The following is a 16132-nucleotide window of genomic DNA, read 5'->3' as shown; positions in this document are numbered from 1 at the left end:
TCATTACATTTCATTGGGGATGTAAGCTAACTGGATTCACATCTTAATATCATGGCATTGTTTTGTAGTCACACAAATTACTTGCTCCCCATACCTATAATAAAAGAGCTTGAACAGTCTGTGAAAGCATAAAAGTTCAACTTTTTTTCTTTAGTGATGAAGAATTCTGATGATAAAAAGAAAGAAAATGAGCACCTTGTCATGTATTAAATCAGCATAGGGAAATTCTCAAGTGGATGTGACAGCACTCAGAGTGCTTGACACTCTCTTTGTTAAGGACTGCCAATCATAATTAGCAACAACAGAGATGTTGTTCAAACCTAAATAAAAATTACTGAGAGCCTTTTTGAATAAATATCTGTAAGAACAGACTGTAGAAAGAAAGTTGTCTCTATACTCCAGTTAACCTGTCACTGGGAATTACTCTTATTTTCCCGGTGTTCATCAGGGTCATAAAACAACAGAACTAGTAAATATCGTTTTTGTTATATTCAAATTGAATGTGAAATATCAGATAATATTACAAAGGAACGGCTTTAGCTACTGCAGTTCAAGGCTTAAATCCTTTGAGGTTTTGTGACTAGAATGTTGGTAAATTCCATGTATTTGATATCTACACTATTGAAATGGATTTCTTGTTGAATTATTCTCCTGTGTAAAGTGTTAAAGAGATGCTCTCTCAACAATAATCTCTTCTGCTGCTTAATTCAATAAGATCAAGTTATTATCTACTATTCCTAAAGACTCCCTTTCCATTCATCACTAGCATCTGTGGGGCTATTTAATCTTTAAGAAAGTTACCAAAGTGTTTTTCTTTCTTTACTCCTTCCAATAATTCTGTCTGCTCCTCTCATCAGACATGGTTTATTTGGTCTCAATTTAGCTATGGCCCACATACATGGTGCTTAATATTCCTCCAAAACTTTCTTATTTATGATCATATTCAAAACATCTAGGTTGGGCCTGGCTTGCAGTATACCCAAGAAATACTTCCAGTTAATGAAGTGATTCCTTGTTTTCCTTTTGCAATTCCAGTTCCTGGCATATAGTTTGTACTAATAAATGCTTGCTGGTAAGTAAACATATATGATAGCTCAAATATTTGACATGACTGTTAATATTTATAGTTCATAGCCTGAGACAAAACTATCTGAGGTGAACTCTGAGATTTCTCTTTTCAAGTAGAAGAAAAATTATGTACAACCACATGTGTGAACAAGTCATAAAGGCCCTTGATGGTCCAGATGATTTTAAGAGTCACTGTCCATAAACTAAATGTAATGGTTTTTCAAAATTCAAACCCCAGTGTTTTTTTTTTTTTAAGCATGTTGATTGCAGAGAGATATATGTAGACATGGAGATAGGAAGGATAGAAAATGATAATAAAACTTACATAAAATTGATCTCTCATTCATGCATTTAACTACCTAATTCACAAGCTTTAATGTTCCAGCCAAACAGATGTACTAAGTTTATCTCTGTAAAGAACCATACTGCTTTTGCACAGTTGGATTCCCTGAGCTGTTTTTCCAGAATGCTTTGAAGTTACAGATTTAAAAAAAAAAAAGCATTAGTAAACAACTCACATATATTTAATGTCTTTCTGCTTTGCGTTGTCCATGAAATCTTTTTTTCAGAAATCTATCTAATAACATATGAAATACCTCTTTATCCCTATTCAATCTGGTCTACTGACTCAATAAAGACTATAATTTTGAAATAATAGCTGTATTTCTTCTTAAAATATTATATTTTTATTGGAAATTATCATTAATTTCAATTCCATTGCCTGTGCATAGACACTGTCATTGATTGATTCTCTTTTACATAGAGTTTATGAGGCTTTTCTTAATTTATTTTTAATCAAAATGTAAAGATGCTCTCAGTAACTTTTAATGAATTTACCTTTTCATTGTTAGCAAGTGGAAGAATAGCAGCATTTCAAAGATAAAGTATTTAATCATATGCAATTCATCATTATCCATCATTATGAATTTTCACAAATGTACAATCAACCTACAGGCTGCAAATCTTATTTAAGGGCACAGTAGGGATTGAGAGGTGCTTAACATATTTATAACTTGATATCTGCTTCATGTTTACATAACTAGGAAAACATACTAACCATATGAGTAATTTTATTTATTTATTCTCTAGGATGTGCTCCAAAATACTGAAGTTTGGCCACCTGAGAATAAAATCAGAAAGCCAACCCATAAGCATGTCAACATCCTCAAAAATAAGGGTTCAACCAACCATAGACCTTATTTACAAGTTTTTCATCTTAGTAACTTGGTAAAATATACCAGTAGAGACATTCCAAATAACTTCCTGTTTGGTTTAGTGAGTTTCAGGTCATTGAGTAGCAAACTATAATCTGATTAACACAATATTGCAGTTAACTCCACGCTTGATTTAGTTAAGTATTTAGCATTTATTTATGCATTTAGTTGATAAGTCTGCATTTGTTAAACACCTAATATGTATAAGATACTAAACTATAGGCATAGGGACTATAAAGATAAATAAGATACTGCCTTATATTCAAAGAACTCAGGAGACAAATGAAAAAAGAAATGCAATTACAATATAGTTGATAAGTACTATGATATATATATATATATATATATATATATATATATATATATATATATATAAACACACCTTAAGGAGCATAAAAGATGGTCCATAATCCCAGCAAAGACTTTTTAAAAGAAGATCAGAGCAAGAATTACAGGATACATAAGAATTAGTCGTATGAAATCAGAGAGTGGGAATAGAGATTAAGCAGGTAATAAAGGCATTGCAGAAACTGGAAAGAGCAGAAGCAAAGGCAGAGGCATGACACAGTCTTGTCTTGCATTCAAGGGACAAAATAATTTGTAGTAACTGGACAATGAAATCTGAGGCATAAATGGTAAGAGGTTGGAATTGAGCACTAGATAAGAACCACATTGTGGAATATTGTTATGCTCTGAATAACTCGGATTTTTAAACTGTGGGATTGGGGAGCCAAGAAAATATCTAAAGAAAGGGAATTATGTAGTAAGCTCTCCATGATAGTAGTAATTTGGGTATATATGCAAGTTTGTGGAACATATACTTTTAAGAGACAAAATTGAAAAAGACTTGTTATAAGATTCCTAGAGTTCAGATGAGAGATGAAGTAGGCCTCATGTAGGTAACAATCTAGGTCTTATCTCTTTAGGCAAAAAGAAATGTCCACTTTTAGAAATATCAAGGAGGTAAAATTCACAGGAGTTGATTATAGTTGAATATAAGCATAGGAAGAAGAATAAGAAATCAAACTGTTTTCGAAGTTTTGAGCCTAGATGTCTGAGTGATTGGTAATACATCAATTGGAATAGAGAATATGAGAAGCTACAAAGGTTAAAAGCATAAAATAAACTCAATTTTTGGCATGTTGAAATTTTTGGTGTCTCTGGTATACCCAGAGAGTGGCCTAGTGAGCAGTGGGATATACACAGCTAAAATTCAGGTATGCGATGTAGATTTGGGAGTTATCTATGTATTGATGGTTATTAAAACCATGTACAGAATTGGATGGAAAGGGAAGAAGTAAGAAAACAGAAGTTGATTACATCTAGCTTTATTACCTACTTCTAGTCAATGCTCATATCTATCAACATTCTAGTTCTGTCTTCTCATTTATTGACAGCTTTGGTACATAGCTCATTTTCTTTCTCTCCATTTCAAGCTGACATCATTACAGGTGGTCCATCTAATTCTCTGGGCTTTCAATTCCTTGATCAGCTTTGAAGTCCTTCACCAACTCAACCTCAGGAATCCACATCCATATACCTATAACTTGTCCTCTATGGTCTCATTTCAAAAATTTTAGGCTCAGGTGTCCCATTTTATAAATACAAACTTCAAACTCTCTCACACTGATGTTTCCACTGTTCTTTAACCTTATCAAGGACTCTATTCTCTCTCACTACTATATTACTTTCTAGTCTTTCTCTCCTTTATGTTCTCATTATTGGTCCTTCTATTTTTTTTCACTGCTCCACATACTCCAGAATTTACCATTATCTTGCCAGTAATCTAAAGCAATTTGCCTTGTTATCAATTTTTCATGTGCCTAACTATTGTTGAGTCTAATTTTTTTATTTTTAATTGATTTAGTAAACATTTATGTGACATTTATATAAGCTATTTTATGTAAGAACTTCACAATTTTTAACCATTTTAAATCTCATAACAAAGCTATGAGGTGGGCACAACCAGGGCCTTCCCTGCAAGAGGAACTCACTCATCATACAAGTTTGTGATACCCAAACTGGACCACAAAATTCTTGTTTCATTGACTCTTCTCTTTCTTTTTGGAAGAATTTCTATGGAAAAATCAACCATGGTGTTGTAAGAAAGGCCAAACTGTCCCACGAAGACAGACCATGGAGGAAAACAGAAGCTACCAGCCCTCAGCCAGTATCAACTACCAGACATCAGCCAACATCGACTACCAGACATGTGAGTGAAATGAATAAAACTTCAGATTAGTTCAATCTCCAGACTTTGATTTGTCTAGCTGTGACCTCAGACATCACTGAGTAAAGACAAGCCATCCTTACTATGTCTAAACTTCTGACCTACAGAACTGGTAGGTTTTAGAAGAATTTATTAAGTATCTATAGTTACTGGAACATTACCAATAAGAAGCTTACTGTTAACTCCAATGAACTTCTTTCAAGTCAATTTTGTTTGATTATTTGAAACTTTTAACTCAGATGACCAAACTCTTCATCTTTAAATATTGGCTTTTCATTTGGTGTGTATACCACAGTATGCTATATATACATGATACATCTTTCTCATCACTCCTTATCAATTACCATTGAAAGTTCCTCTACCCATTCCTTTCCATAGGGCTCTATTTAGGCCCTTCCTGGGCCAGTGATCCTCAATCAGCAGTATGCAGTGAGAACAACTACTTTATGTGATCTTACTTCCATGGCTAATATCTTCTAAATATGTATTTTAAATACATATATAGCCAAGATGTATGTTCTGTGCTTCTGACAAATATAGCAAACCACTAACAAGCATTAGAAACATCTCCTTGGATGTTTCATAGATACCCCAAACTCGAAATGAATGTATTATCTTCCCCATTACATTTGCTCTTTCTGTTTATTTTTTCAATAAAAGATGTTAATATCCAATACTAATTTCACAAATTGGAAACCTAGGATAAAACTTTGCCTCATTTTCCTCCTTCAGTACAAATCTACACACTATTATATAATTAATCAAGTTCTATTGATTCTAATTCATCGATATCCTTCTCTTGATTCCTAATGCCACCTTACCTTTGTACAAGCCACATCAATTTTTTATTTCGTTATTATGATATTCTTAAAATTTGATTCACTTTCCACGTTGCCCTTTTTCAATCTATTCTCCACACTATAATCAAAATATTTCTATACTACAAATTTGGATATGCCTTTCTTTATTTAAAACCTTTAAATAACTGATCATTTCCCTAAGGATCAAGTTTAAACTCTTCATAATAAAAATATATCTTCATCCTTATCTTTACCAGCTCTGTTCTGCATAGCCTATCCTAATTTCTCTTTAGCTTCTTCATATTAAATTCTATCCTGCTTATCTATATCTCCTTTTTCCCATCCTCTTACTCAACAAGCTCTTTAAATAGTTAATTGTTTCTGTGTTTATGTAATACTAATTCAAAAGCCTTTTTTGCCACATTAAGATATATTAAGCCTCCCTATCTCAATGTTCTATTAACAATCTATGCTTATCTCTACCACAACACTTTCTACCCATAATTGTAATAGTCTGTTTATGTCTTTGTGTTTCACTAGACTCGTAGCTCAATGATGGCAAAAAAAAAAAAAGAAAAAAAAGATCTTTTGTTCACAATTGTTCACAATTGTATAAGCAGTGCTTAGCAAAGTTCTACTTAAATAAATAGTATGGATGAAATATTTACTGGATATTTGAATAATGCATGGACTAAAAATGTCTATGACAAATATAACCTAAGTCAGAGCCCCTGATATAGAAAGGTAGAGGAAGAAACAGACTTACAAAGGTTCATGAAATAGGTTAGAAGTGAAAAAGTGGAGAATAAGAGTATAGACAAATTTTGTGATTAATTGAGAATAGAAAGGATGAAATTTAATGGAAGATTCCACAGCAAGTGTGAAAAAGTAAGACACTACTGAGAATTTGAAATATTAAGGCAAAAGTATAAGATGTCTGCACTGTGACACATATTTCTCTTCTTCAAGACATGTGACAAGTTTGCAAGAAACTATTAATCCTCTAAGTACTTAATTATTTCATTCTCCATGATGGTAGTAGTTTTGATTAAGAAGTTCAAAAAATATTATTTTATTTTAAAATGGTAGAGTCAAAGAATTAATTAGACAAGTTGAAAGAGTAGGGCAGCATGAACACTGAATAACAAAACAAAGCCATTCTTTAGAATATAATGAAATTGTAACCTAAATCACTGGTAAAGATTATATATTAAAATAAAAAGTAAAATACAAAATGTCTTATAATCTTAAATTAATTAATATCTTTTCACTGTCAACGAATATTCTTAATACGTGAAATAATATCTTTGAACAAAGATCACATCCCAACATCTCATACACATGCAAATAATTAAACAGTATCTGCTCTGGTAGTAAGTAGTTTAATCCCAGTAAAGTTATTTCTCAGAATGTCAGAGTTTGGGGAGGATCTTGAGTTTCTTGTGAACCTTACCTCAAACATTCATTTTTGGCTTTGTTGATTATATAGAACTTACATCAAAAGATAATGAACTTTTTTTTTTTTTTGCTGGAAACCTGCTGTGTTTGAAATCCACTAGGAAAAAGAAGAAAGGTTCTGTTCTAAGCATTGCTGTGAAGACCTTTGTGAATACTTACATCTGATGTCAGATACAGAAACATCACATTCTTAAAATCATGGCAATTAAAACATCATGTTCCTTCTTCATAGGGAAATGTATTTTTTCTCCTTACCTTGCTGTACAAAGGATCCATACACAAACCACATGGAGTTGTAGAGAGTAGTAGAAGTCATTGATCCCATTTGTAATCGTGGGGGATTGAGCCAATTCAAGAGGTAGACCAGAAGACCCACCAGAAGGACTGTGCCAGCAATGCAAGCCCATAGAGAGAGATCAAATGGTGCAAGACAGGCAAACATATCCACTGTCTTTTCAGCCCTTCGAAGTAGTACTCCCACTGAGTAGTCCATATAACGTGTTGTAAAGTCCACCACATTCTCACGATCTGGGGTGATGGTTAAAGCAGAAATCCCTATGTCAGCTCTCTGAGAAATTGAAAGAAAAAAAAAATACATTAACAGTGTGAAAAACAATTTGATTTATAGCACTTTGGCTTGCCTTGGAAAAAAAAATAGATGCCTCATGCAACATCTTGTATTTTTTTTTTTATATATATAAACTGAAACACACTGCAGAGACTTCTTAGAGGAGAGCTACATATGAATTTTGCATTTCTTACTGCAAATCTTGCCCCACCAGAGTCAGACAAATTACCTTGTTCATATTATCGGTGAAATAAGTATGTAAAATCAGTGACAAATATTTCAGACACAGATAACACCTGAAGAAAATTGTCTTTTTTCCTGGGGTCCTTTTCTCAAAGCCACTGTTAACACAGTAGAAAAGGCAAAACTTATTTTAGGTCTTTCTAAGAAAATATTCTTGAGATATTCAATATGTCCTTGACATGTAAAATTATTAGGTAGTTTATTTTAAAAACTCAGCATAGTGTTTTACCCCGGGTTTAGGTTTCTCTGCTTCGAAATTTATGTTACTGAGCTCTAAACATGTTAGAGTTTGTCAGAGCTTTCACACAGCACTAAGTTATTATGTCATATGCCAGAGGTCTCTACCTTGATTTTATTGTATAAACTTTAGAAATATTTTAATGAACAATTAAATATTACGAAGACGTAATTTTTCTTGGAGTAATAACCCTTCTTTTCAGTGTTTGTCTCCTTAGATTGAGTGATAGCACTCAAAACTACAGCATATGCTGTTTTACTTATTTAAAGCACATATCAGAATTGCAGTGAGAGCACAGAAAAAATGACTTCAAATTTAAATTTTATGATATGAGAAACATATTTAAATATCTAAAAGACAGCACCTTCTTTGAAATAATGATCTGTAGTTGTGATTAAAGTTATGGGAAGCTTCTTTCAGATGAATACAAACAATAGTAAACTATTTGTCAAATATTTTCATTATTTTTCTTTTGTATTGTTTTGTGAACAAATATAGAAACTGATTTTGTTGCTTTTGGAGACAAAAATAAATGAAAAATAACATGCCAAGTATAATGCTTAACTGATTTAGACAAATCTAATCTCTGAAGTAATGGTCACAAAATTATTCTAGTTAAATTTAAGATTTGTGTGTGCATATGTACATATATACATACATATTCGGTTCTCATAGTTTATACTTATAGAAGCCATTTAAAGCTATTTTTTTTTTTAGTCCAAAGTCTGTGCTCATAACCATTTTACCACATTGCAAGAAATCATTTTCCAAATGCCTGTATTGTAGTTAGTTAAGGTAACTGGTTTTAGTACAATATTTACCTTAAAAGAGTCTGAAATATTGTTTTTAAAAATTGTACTATTTATATTGCAACAAGGCCATATTAATATAAGTACTGTGAATTTAGAATTAACTGAGAAGTCTTAAACTTACTAACACTATATAAAAATGAACATTCAGAGAAATAATTATTACTGCTTTCAAGCTCATGTATTTATTTTTCATAGCTGGATATCAGGAATTGGGTCTTTTCAGATCGAAAGTCTAACCTGGATCCTTAATTCTCAAGTCCTATCTTTTCTGAGCTTCAGTTTACCTATTTATGAAATAAATGTAAGTATGTTTGTTATGAGTTCTGTAAGCGGATGCATGTGTTGTAATCCTAATGGTGGATAAATAATTGTCCAAGGTTCAATTAAGCTCTCAGAAGGTGCATTTACTTTTTCAGGATATAAATGTACTATGGATCAGTAATTTACTAATTGATGCACTAATGACCCAAAGCATTTTATGATTCAACTAAAGTCAGAAAATTCTATCTAAGGAGATATTTACTGACAACATGTTGATTAAATCTTTGTAAATGTTCATAAATGTTTTGCTAATAAATAATAAATGTTTTACATGTAAATAATTATGAATTGGAATTGTCATATACTGATTTTCATAATAGATACTTGTATTACAAAATAAATTTCTAGAATGAAATAAAAATATCTAGGGAAGATAACCTCTATTGTTATTTTATAGAGAACATAGAAGATAGATTAAAATTCACACTTATTTCTACCTCTAAACCTATATCCCAGCCTATTCTATTTAATCTTTATCTACAATAGAGAAGTCATCCTCCTTCCTATCAGAGGCCAACCCTCCATCAGTAAACTTATCAACTAATCCTGTCCTTTTCAGATACTTAAACTCCTGTTTCTTATATGTTCAACATCATTCTATAAACTGTAGATTTCCTATGAAAAGTCTTTAATTCTTGCTTATTAAAATAAAAACAAAAAGAAAAAGCCTTTTCTTCTATTCTCTATGACCACTGACTCTCAGTTACTATCCAGTCCCTCTCTCTCATAGTCAATTTTCTTAAAGATTTGTCTCTATTTCCACACTTCTCAGTCACACTAGAAAGACTCTTTAGTACTCATATTGTTGAGCACTCATTACTCAATGGACCTAGCACATCTTAATCTTGACACTATAATTTAGTGGTCATCTGTTTAGGCTTCCTGACATTTGTCAGTGATGATTGTTTCTTCCATCATAAAGTCTTTTCCTTAGATTTCATAGCATGATATAAGCTGCTTTCTCAGTTCCTTTTTCAAGCTTATGTTGACAGTCCTCTGTATTTGGGCCTATACTCTTTTCTCATGCGAGATCCTTTGCCTAAGCAATTCCATTCATGTTCATTACTTCCATGGTCCCCATCTACATACATGATTTACAAATTTGTATTTCTAGATATAGATCTGAGTTCTGGAGTTGAGACTGTTATGCAACAATACAATTGACATTTCTGTTAGATATCTCAAAAACATTTCAAATTTAACATGGCCAAGACCATACTCATGACATTCAAATCTGACCAGTCCTCTTTCAATGTCTCCTGCTTTGATGAATTTTTTTTTTTTTTTTTTTACTTAAGTCTTATTGGTAGCTTATGCCCTCTATCTCATGTATCACTATTGATTTCACCTCCTGGAAATCCTAATAACCATTCACTACTCTACTATTTATTCTCATCATTGCTTTCCTAGGCTCCTTGTGAGTCTACCTGAAATCTACCTTTCCTCTTCTCATATTTCCCTATTGCAGCAAAAGGAATCTTTCAGTAGAGAAAATCTGATTCTGTCCCCTGCTACAGCCGAAAGGTTTTCAGTGGATTTGCTTTTAAGAAAAAGATTAAATTTTTTAACATCGTCTATATACATCTTTAGATAGACTATCCCCAATCTACTTAAACATATTCATACTGAACCATTTTCCTTTCTAACATTTCTTCCTGATGAATGGTCTTTGTACTTGCTGTTCCTGCTTGCTGGATTGACACTCCCAAAACTTCTTCAAGTAAAGTCTTACTTATATTCATAAATCCACCTCAATTATCACTTCCTCAGGTAAGCTCTCCATGATTCCCTTTGATACTACTACTACTACTACTACTACTAATTCTTGTTGTTTACACTATCACAAACCCATATTTCTCATTTCTCTAGCAGTTTGATAGTTGTAATTTTAAACATATTTGTATGATTCTTTTAATAATGTCTGACTATTCTCCTAAACTATAATTCCACGAAGACAGGAATTGTGACTGCTTTTTTTTAACTTGACATATTCCTGGTACCTATCACATTGTTTGGCATAGATCCATGATCAATAAATAAAATATTTGCTTCACATATGAATGAATAAAAATAGAACATTCACTAAATGTTCATTACCCAATTCTTATAAATCTCTTCTATTTATTGGCATTCCCAATAGAGAAGAATTTTTAAAAAGTAAAAAGAAAATGGTGATATAAAATCTTACTAAGTTTTATAGCAGTGATAAGAAATTTATATCTTGATGAATTACTTCAAAAATTAAAACAAGGTTCTAGATTTATCAATATATTTATACTTATGTGATTTGCAATTACCTATTATAATTAATGGTTTATTATAATAGGTTTATTACATTACAAAATCTTATATGTCAAATGTTTAATGTAAAAGTGATGATTTAAATTTTGATGACTGCTATTTAATTACTATTAAATTGGCAATAAGACTGGAGGTAAGTAATTTTTTTCAAACTATTCTAATTACAACAGTCATAACATTTTCTTGGAAAGGAGATATAAGATTTGCACTCTTTCAAGTCATGAAAAGGAGATGGATGGATAATACAATGGGGAATGACTAATAAGCCATATAATTATTGAATTTTAAAGCTTAAACTTAAAAAAAGGTGAAAAACATTTACTCTAAATTTAATTTGAAATAAATGATCATATCGAATAAATAATCATCTAATTTATGCTTGAACATAATGCTAAGGATATTATATTAATTATACAAATAGTTATGCATTTATTTAATGTTTACTGTATACTTAGTGTTTTATTATATGTTTATAGACATTATTTATTTGCTATTATAACAAATGCAATGGTCTCTTTACAAGATAAACAATTTACATTGGAAATATTCTAATTATTATGAAGCTTTATTTTATACTTAATTGATATCTGCTGTCCTATATCATCTATTAAGGGTCATCTGTCTATCACACTATTAATCTAATAGATTTGACCAATGACAAGCTTTCAAATACTTGATGAACTCTATGTTATTCCTTATTTGAAAATATTGTTTTAAACCTAAAAATAACTTGCTTACTCAATCACTTTCCCCAAGATATGATTTCCATATAGCTCAAAATACTAGCAATTCTCCAATAAACGTAATCTAATTCATCAATGTTTTCTCAACTGATATGGACTATATATATTATATACGTATAATATATATATTTTAAATGAAATTGGTGTCCGAATAATTTTTATTACATGAATTACAACAATGCTTTATACTAAACTTAAGGTCAAATAAATATTTAAAATATTTTTAAATGAACCACTATTAATTTAGATGTCCTCATGAGTCCTATGAAATTGATTTTAAAGTAAATGTTGGATTTTATATTTGTGATTCATCAATTTCATTCTTCAGTTTTTCATATCGCTCACATGTCTGAAATATTTCGAATCACTACCTATCATCCATCTTACCATCTTTTCTACTAGTTTTGAGTTTTTTGGAAGTTTGAGAAGCAGGCCTTTAATTCTTCATTCACATTACTGGTAAAACATTGAGAAAAGTACATGAGCAAGTTTAGAGTACTGAAATTTGCATTTAAATTCTACACCCTTTAGAGATAGCTCATTAGTTAACACTCTAGATTTTTTTTTAATCGCCTATGAGTATTATTTACTATACTGTCACACAGCCAGGTTTTTCCATATAGCTTTTCAGTGCTTTGTAAAAGGTATTATCAAACTCAAAATATATGTGTGATCCGATATTCATCTTTTCATGAATAGCCAATGGTATTAAAAAAGAATATGAGGTTCTGGTCAAGATGACGGGGTAGGTAAATGCTGTGCTTGCCTCCTCCAGTGTTGGCATTTAAATTACAACTAAATTAAAGAAAAATCAACCTGGAGAAATATCTGAAGATTAGCTGAACATAATTCCTATAAATAAGGCTGTAAAGAAGAGGCCAAATTGAGACTGGTAGGAGGGGCGGAGAAACAAAACAGGCTGGCCCTGCACTCATGTGTAGCAGTTGAGCATCGGGAGGGATATCTAGGCTCAGAGTTCCCCTTGGAGGAGTGAGGGCTCTAGCCTCACAACAGAGCTTCCCAGCCCAGGGTTTCAGGTCTGGCAAGAGGAGTCCCCAGAAAATCTAGCTGTAAAAATCATTAGAGAGTCCATCCATTTGGGTGAGATGGAAGGCTGCTGGAAACCCAGATGTCCTCTTAAAAGGCCTGCCCACAGACTCATTTCCTCGCAGTCACTCACTGTGGACTCCCGTGAAGGGACAGAAGCTCTAGAGGTGCCAGTGACATATATGGAAAGACTGAGTTGTCTGCCTTCAGGATGAGGGCTGGTGGGACAGCTGCCATTATCCCTGTGTTGAGCTTTCCTTCTGTGCAGCCTATAGGCAGGTGACATCTTGCCTGTGTTGAGCCCTCCCCACAACACAGCCAAATCTGAATCTGTATTAACCTGGTGAAATCTATTCACTCTACCCTAGTGAGTCCCTGGGTCCTGCCTCCGCAACTTGCAAATTTCTGGGGGCATTTTCCTGGCTGAGAAACAAGTTCCACATACCCATCTAGTCAAGAGGCTCTGTTAGTAGCAATCAACAAGCCTCAGTACCCACACCTCTGGAGACAATCCAGATGGTGGGTAAACAGCCCCGGCCTGAGCTGCAGTATTTTTTGAACAAATCTCAGGGAACTGCAAGCCTGAGGTGGGTGGCGGCTAGCCCTGGTATGATCTGAGACATTTCCTAATGGCCATAGACTCAGCACTGGCACCAAAAACTCCTCAAACCATAAAACTCCTAAAAAAACATAGGCAGTAACCTCTCTGACATTGCTGTTAGTAATATATATATTTTTTGAATATGTCTCTTTGGGCAAGGGAAACAAAGGAAAAAATAAACAAATGAAACTACGTCAAACTAAAAAATTTTTGAATAGCAAAGGAAATCATCTACAAAATGAAAAGACATCCTACTAAATGGGAGAAGATATTTACCAATGATACATCTGATAATGGGTTAATATTCAAGATTTATAAAGAATTCATAGCACTCAACACCAAAAAAATCAAACAATCCAATTAAGAAATAGACAGAGGACCTTAATAGGCATTTCTCCAAAGAGGACATACATATGGCTAAGAGACATATGAAAAGATGATCAATGTCAGTTATTATCAGAAAAATGAAAATGATAACAATGAGATATCACCTCACGCCTGCCAGAATAGGTATCATCAATAAATCAAAAAACAAGTGTTGGTAAAGATGTGGAGAAAAGGGCCCCCTGGTGCACTGCTGGTGACATTGTAATTGGTACAGCCACTGTGGAAAATAGCGTGAAGGTTTCTCAAAAAGTTAAAAATAGAACTACCTTATGACCCAGCAATTGCACTTCTGGGTATTTATCCCCAAAAAAACACCCCCAAAACACTAGTTCATAAAGATCTATGCACCACTATGTTCACTTCAGCACTATTTAGAATAGTCAAGATAAAGAAGCAATCAATAGACGACTGGATAAAGAAGAGGTGGAACATATATACAATGGAATATTACTCAGCCATTAAAAAATGTAATCTTACCATTTGCAATAATATGGATGGATCTAGAGGGTATTATGCTAAATGAAATAAGTCAGACAAAGACAAATATCACGTATATGTGGAATTTAAAGAACAAAATACATGAACAAACAAAACCAAAACAAACTCATAGATATAGAGAACAAACTGGTAATTGCCAGATGGGAGGTGGTTTGGGGTCTAGGTGAAAAAGGTGAAGGGATTAAGAAGTACAAATTGGTAGTTACAAAATAGTTAAGGGAATGTGAAGTACAGCATGTGGAATATAGTAAACAATCTTGTTAATAGCCATGTATAGTGCCAGGTGTGTACTAGACTAATTGGGGGGATAACTCTGTAAATTATAAAAATGTCTACCCACTATGCTGTGAAAGTAATATAATATTTAATATCAACTTTAATTGAAAAATGAAAATTATAAAAAGAAAATGAACTGCTTATTTTTTTTACTATTCACAACATGGCTGATTTATAATCTAATTTTATCAGAGAATAAAATCAATGTTAGTGTTCTGTCAGAATATTTTTTTACTGATTTTGAATATGCCATTCTCTAACTCTATAACATCTCTATTTTTCATGTTTTGTACATATTATTTATAGTAACTCACATATCACCTCAGGAAAGGCGTTCATTCCCCTGTAGGATATCATTCATTTGGACTGAGAAATTTGAACTTATTAAAAGTATCTATCACAAGTTTCAATTATCTTAAGATTTATTCCCCTATCATTCTCACTTTAAAGACTTTTTTGCACACTGTGGAAGAAATTAGTTATTGAAGAGTTGTGGCACACATTTAATAAACACTAGGTTTATCTCCACCTATTCAACTACTTAAACCATAATATCCTTCTGTTACTGTTCATAAGCATAAACGGTTTATAGACTTAAAATTTCTTGACAGTTTTCTCAAATATCATTTTATATCATTTGGTCTTCAAATAATGTTTTAGTGTAAACATTCTAGGTTTGCTTGGGGAAAAGCAGGCATTGAAGAAATGCTAAAGGAGGAAGACAGGGTGAAGCAGGGATGGAAAAGGATGGAAGTAAGGAAAAGCAGAAGGAAAAAAAGAAGGAAGAATGTATTCAAGTCTTGCATCTTCAGTTAATAATATATAACGACTTTGGGCAAGTAATCATCATTTTAAATTTCTACTCATATGTACAAAGAATGAATTAAGATTAGTATTAGTAATATAAGGGCCCATCTAAACCTGAAATTTTAATACTAAAAATTATTATGACCTTATTGTATGATTATTCTATGCTTGCTACTGTAGGAATATAAATGTTTTCTTCTAAAGACTTGATATCTAAAGACTTTAAAGCTTCAACAGAACTTTTCAGTAAATATAGCACATATTATTACTATTCGCAGGAGAAACTAAAACGTAGAGTACAGAGGCAAAGAAAAATGACCAAATTTTCAAATTAATTACAAATTATTAAATTTCTCAAAGTCAAGTTTTGATGTATTTCTTTCAAAGAAACATGGGTATGTTTTAATATGTCACTGTTATAAGTTAATATTTTAGTTTCAATTACATACACGTAACACAATATCCATTACTTTTCAAATATATCACAAGATATGAATAAATCTTCAGGTAGAACCAATGA

General features: G+C 32.3%; 1 protein-coding gene across 3 annotated transcripts in view; it reads right to left on the bottom strand.

Moving 5' to 3' along the window:
• GRID2 (glutamate ionotropic receptor delta type subunit 2) overlaps positions 1-16132 on the bottom strand; it is a 1244525-nt gene that overhangs the window by 253855 nt on the left and 974538 nt on the right. For all 3 annotated transcript variants that reach the window (XM_039845721.1, XM_039845720.1, XM_039845722.1), the window contains one exon: positions 7026-7338. In XM_039845721.1, coding sequence (XP_039701655.1) covers positions 7026-7338 — 313 coding nt within the window. The remainder of the gene's footprint in view (positions 1-7025; positions 7339-16132) is intronic.

The sequence above is a fragment of the Pteropus medius genome, unplaced genomic scaffold, assembly GCF_902729225.1.
Source record: "Pteropus medius unplaced genomic scaffold, Ma_sr-lr_union100, whole genome shotgun sequence".
NCBI lineage: Eukaryota > Metazoa > Chordata > Mammalia > Chiroptera > Pteropodidae > Pteropus > Pteropus medius.
This window is presented reverse-complemented; position numbering and strand designations above follow the sequence as displayed.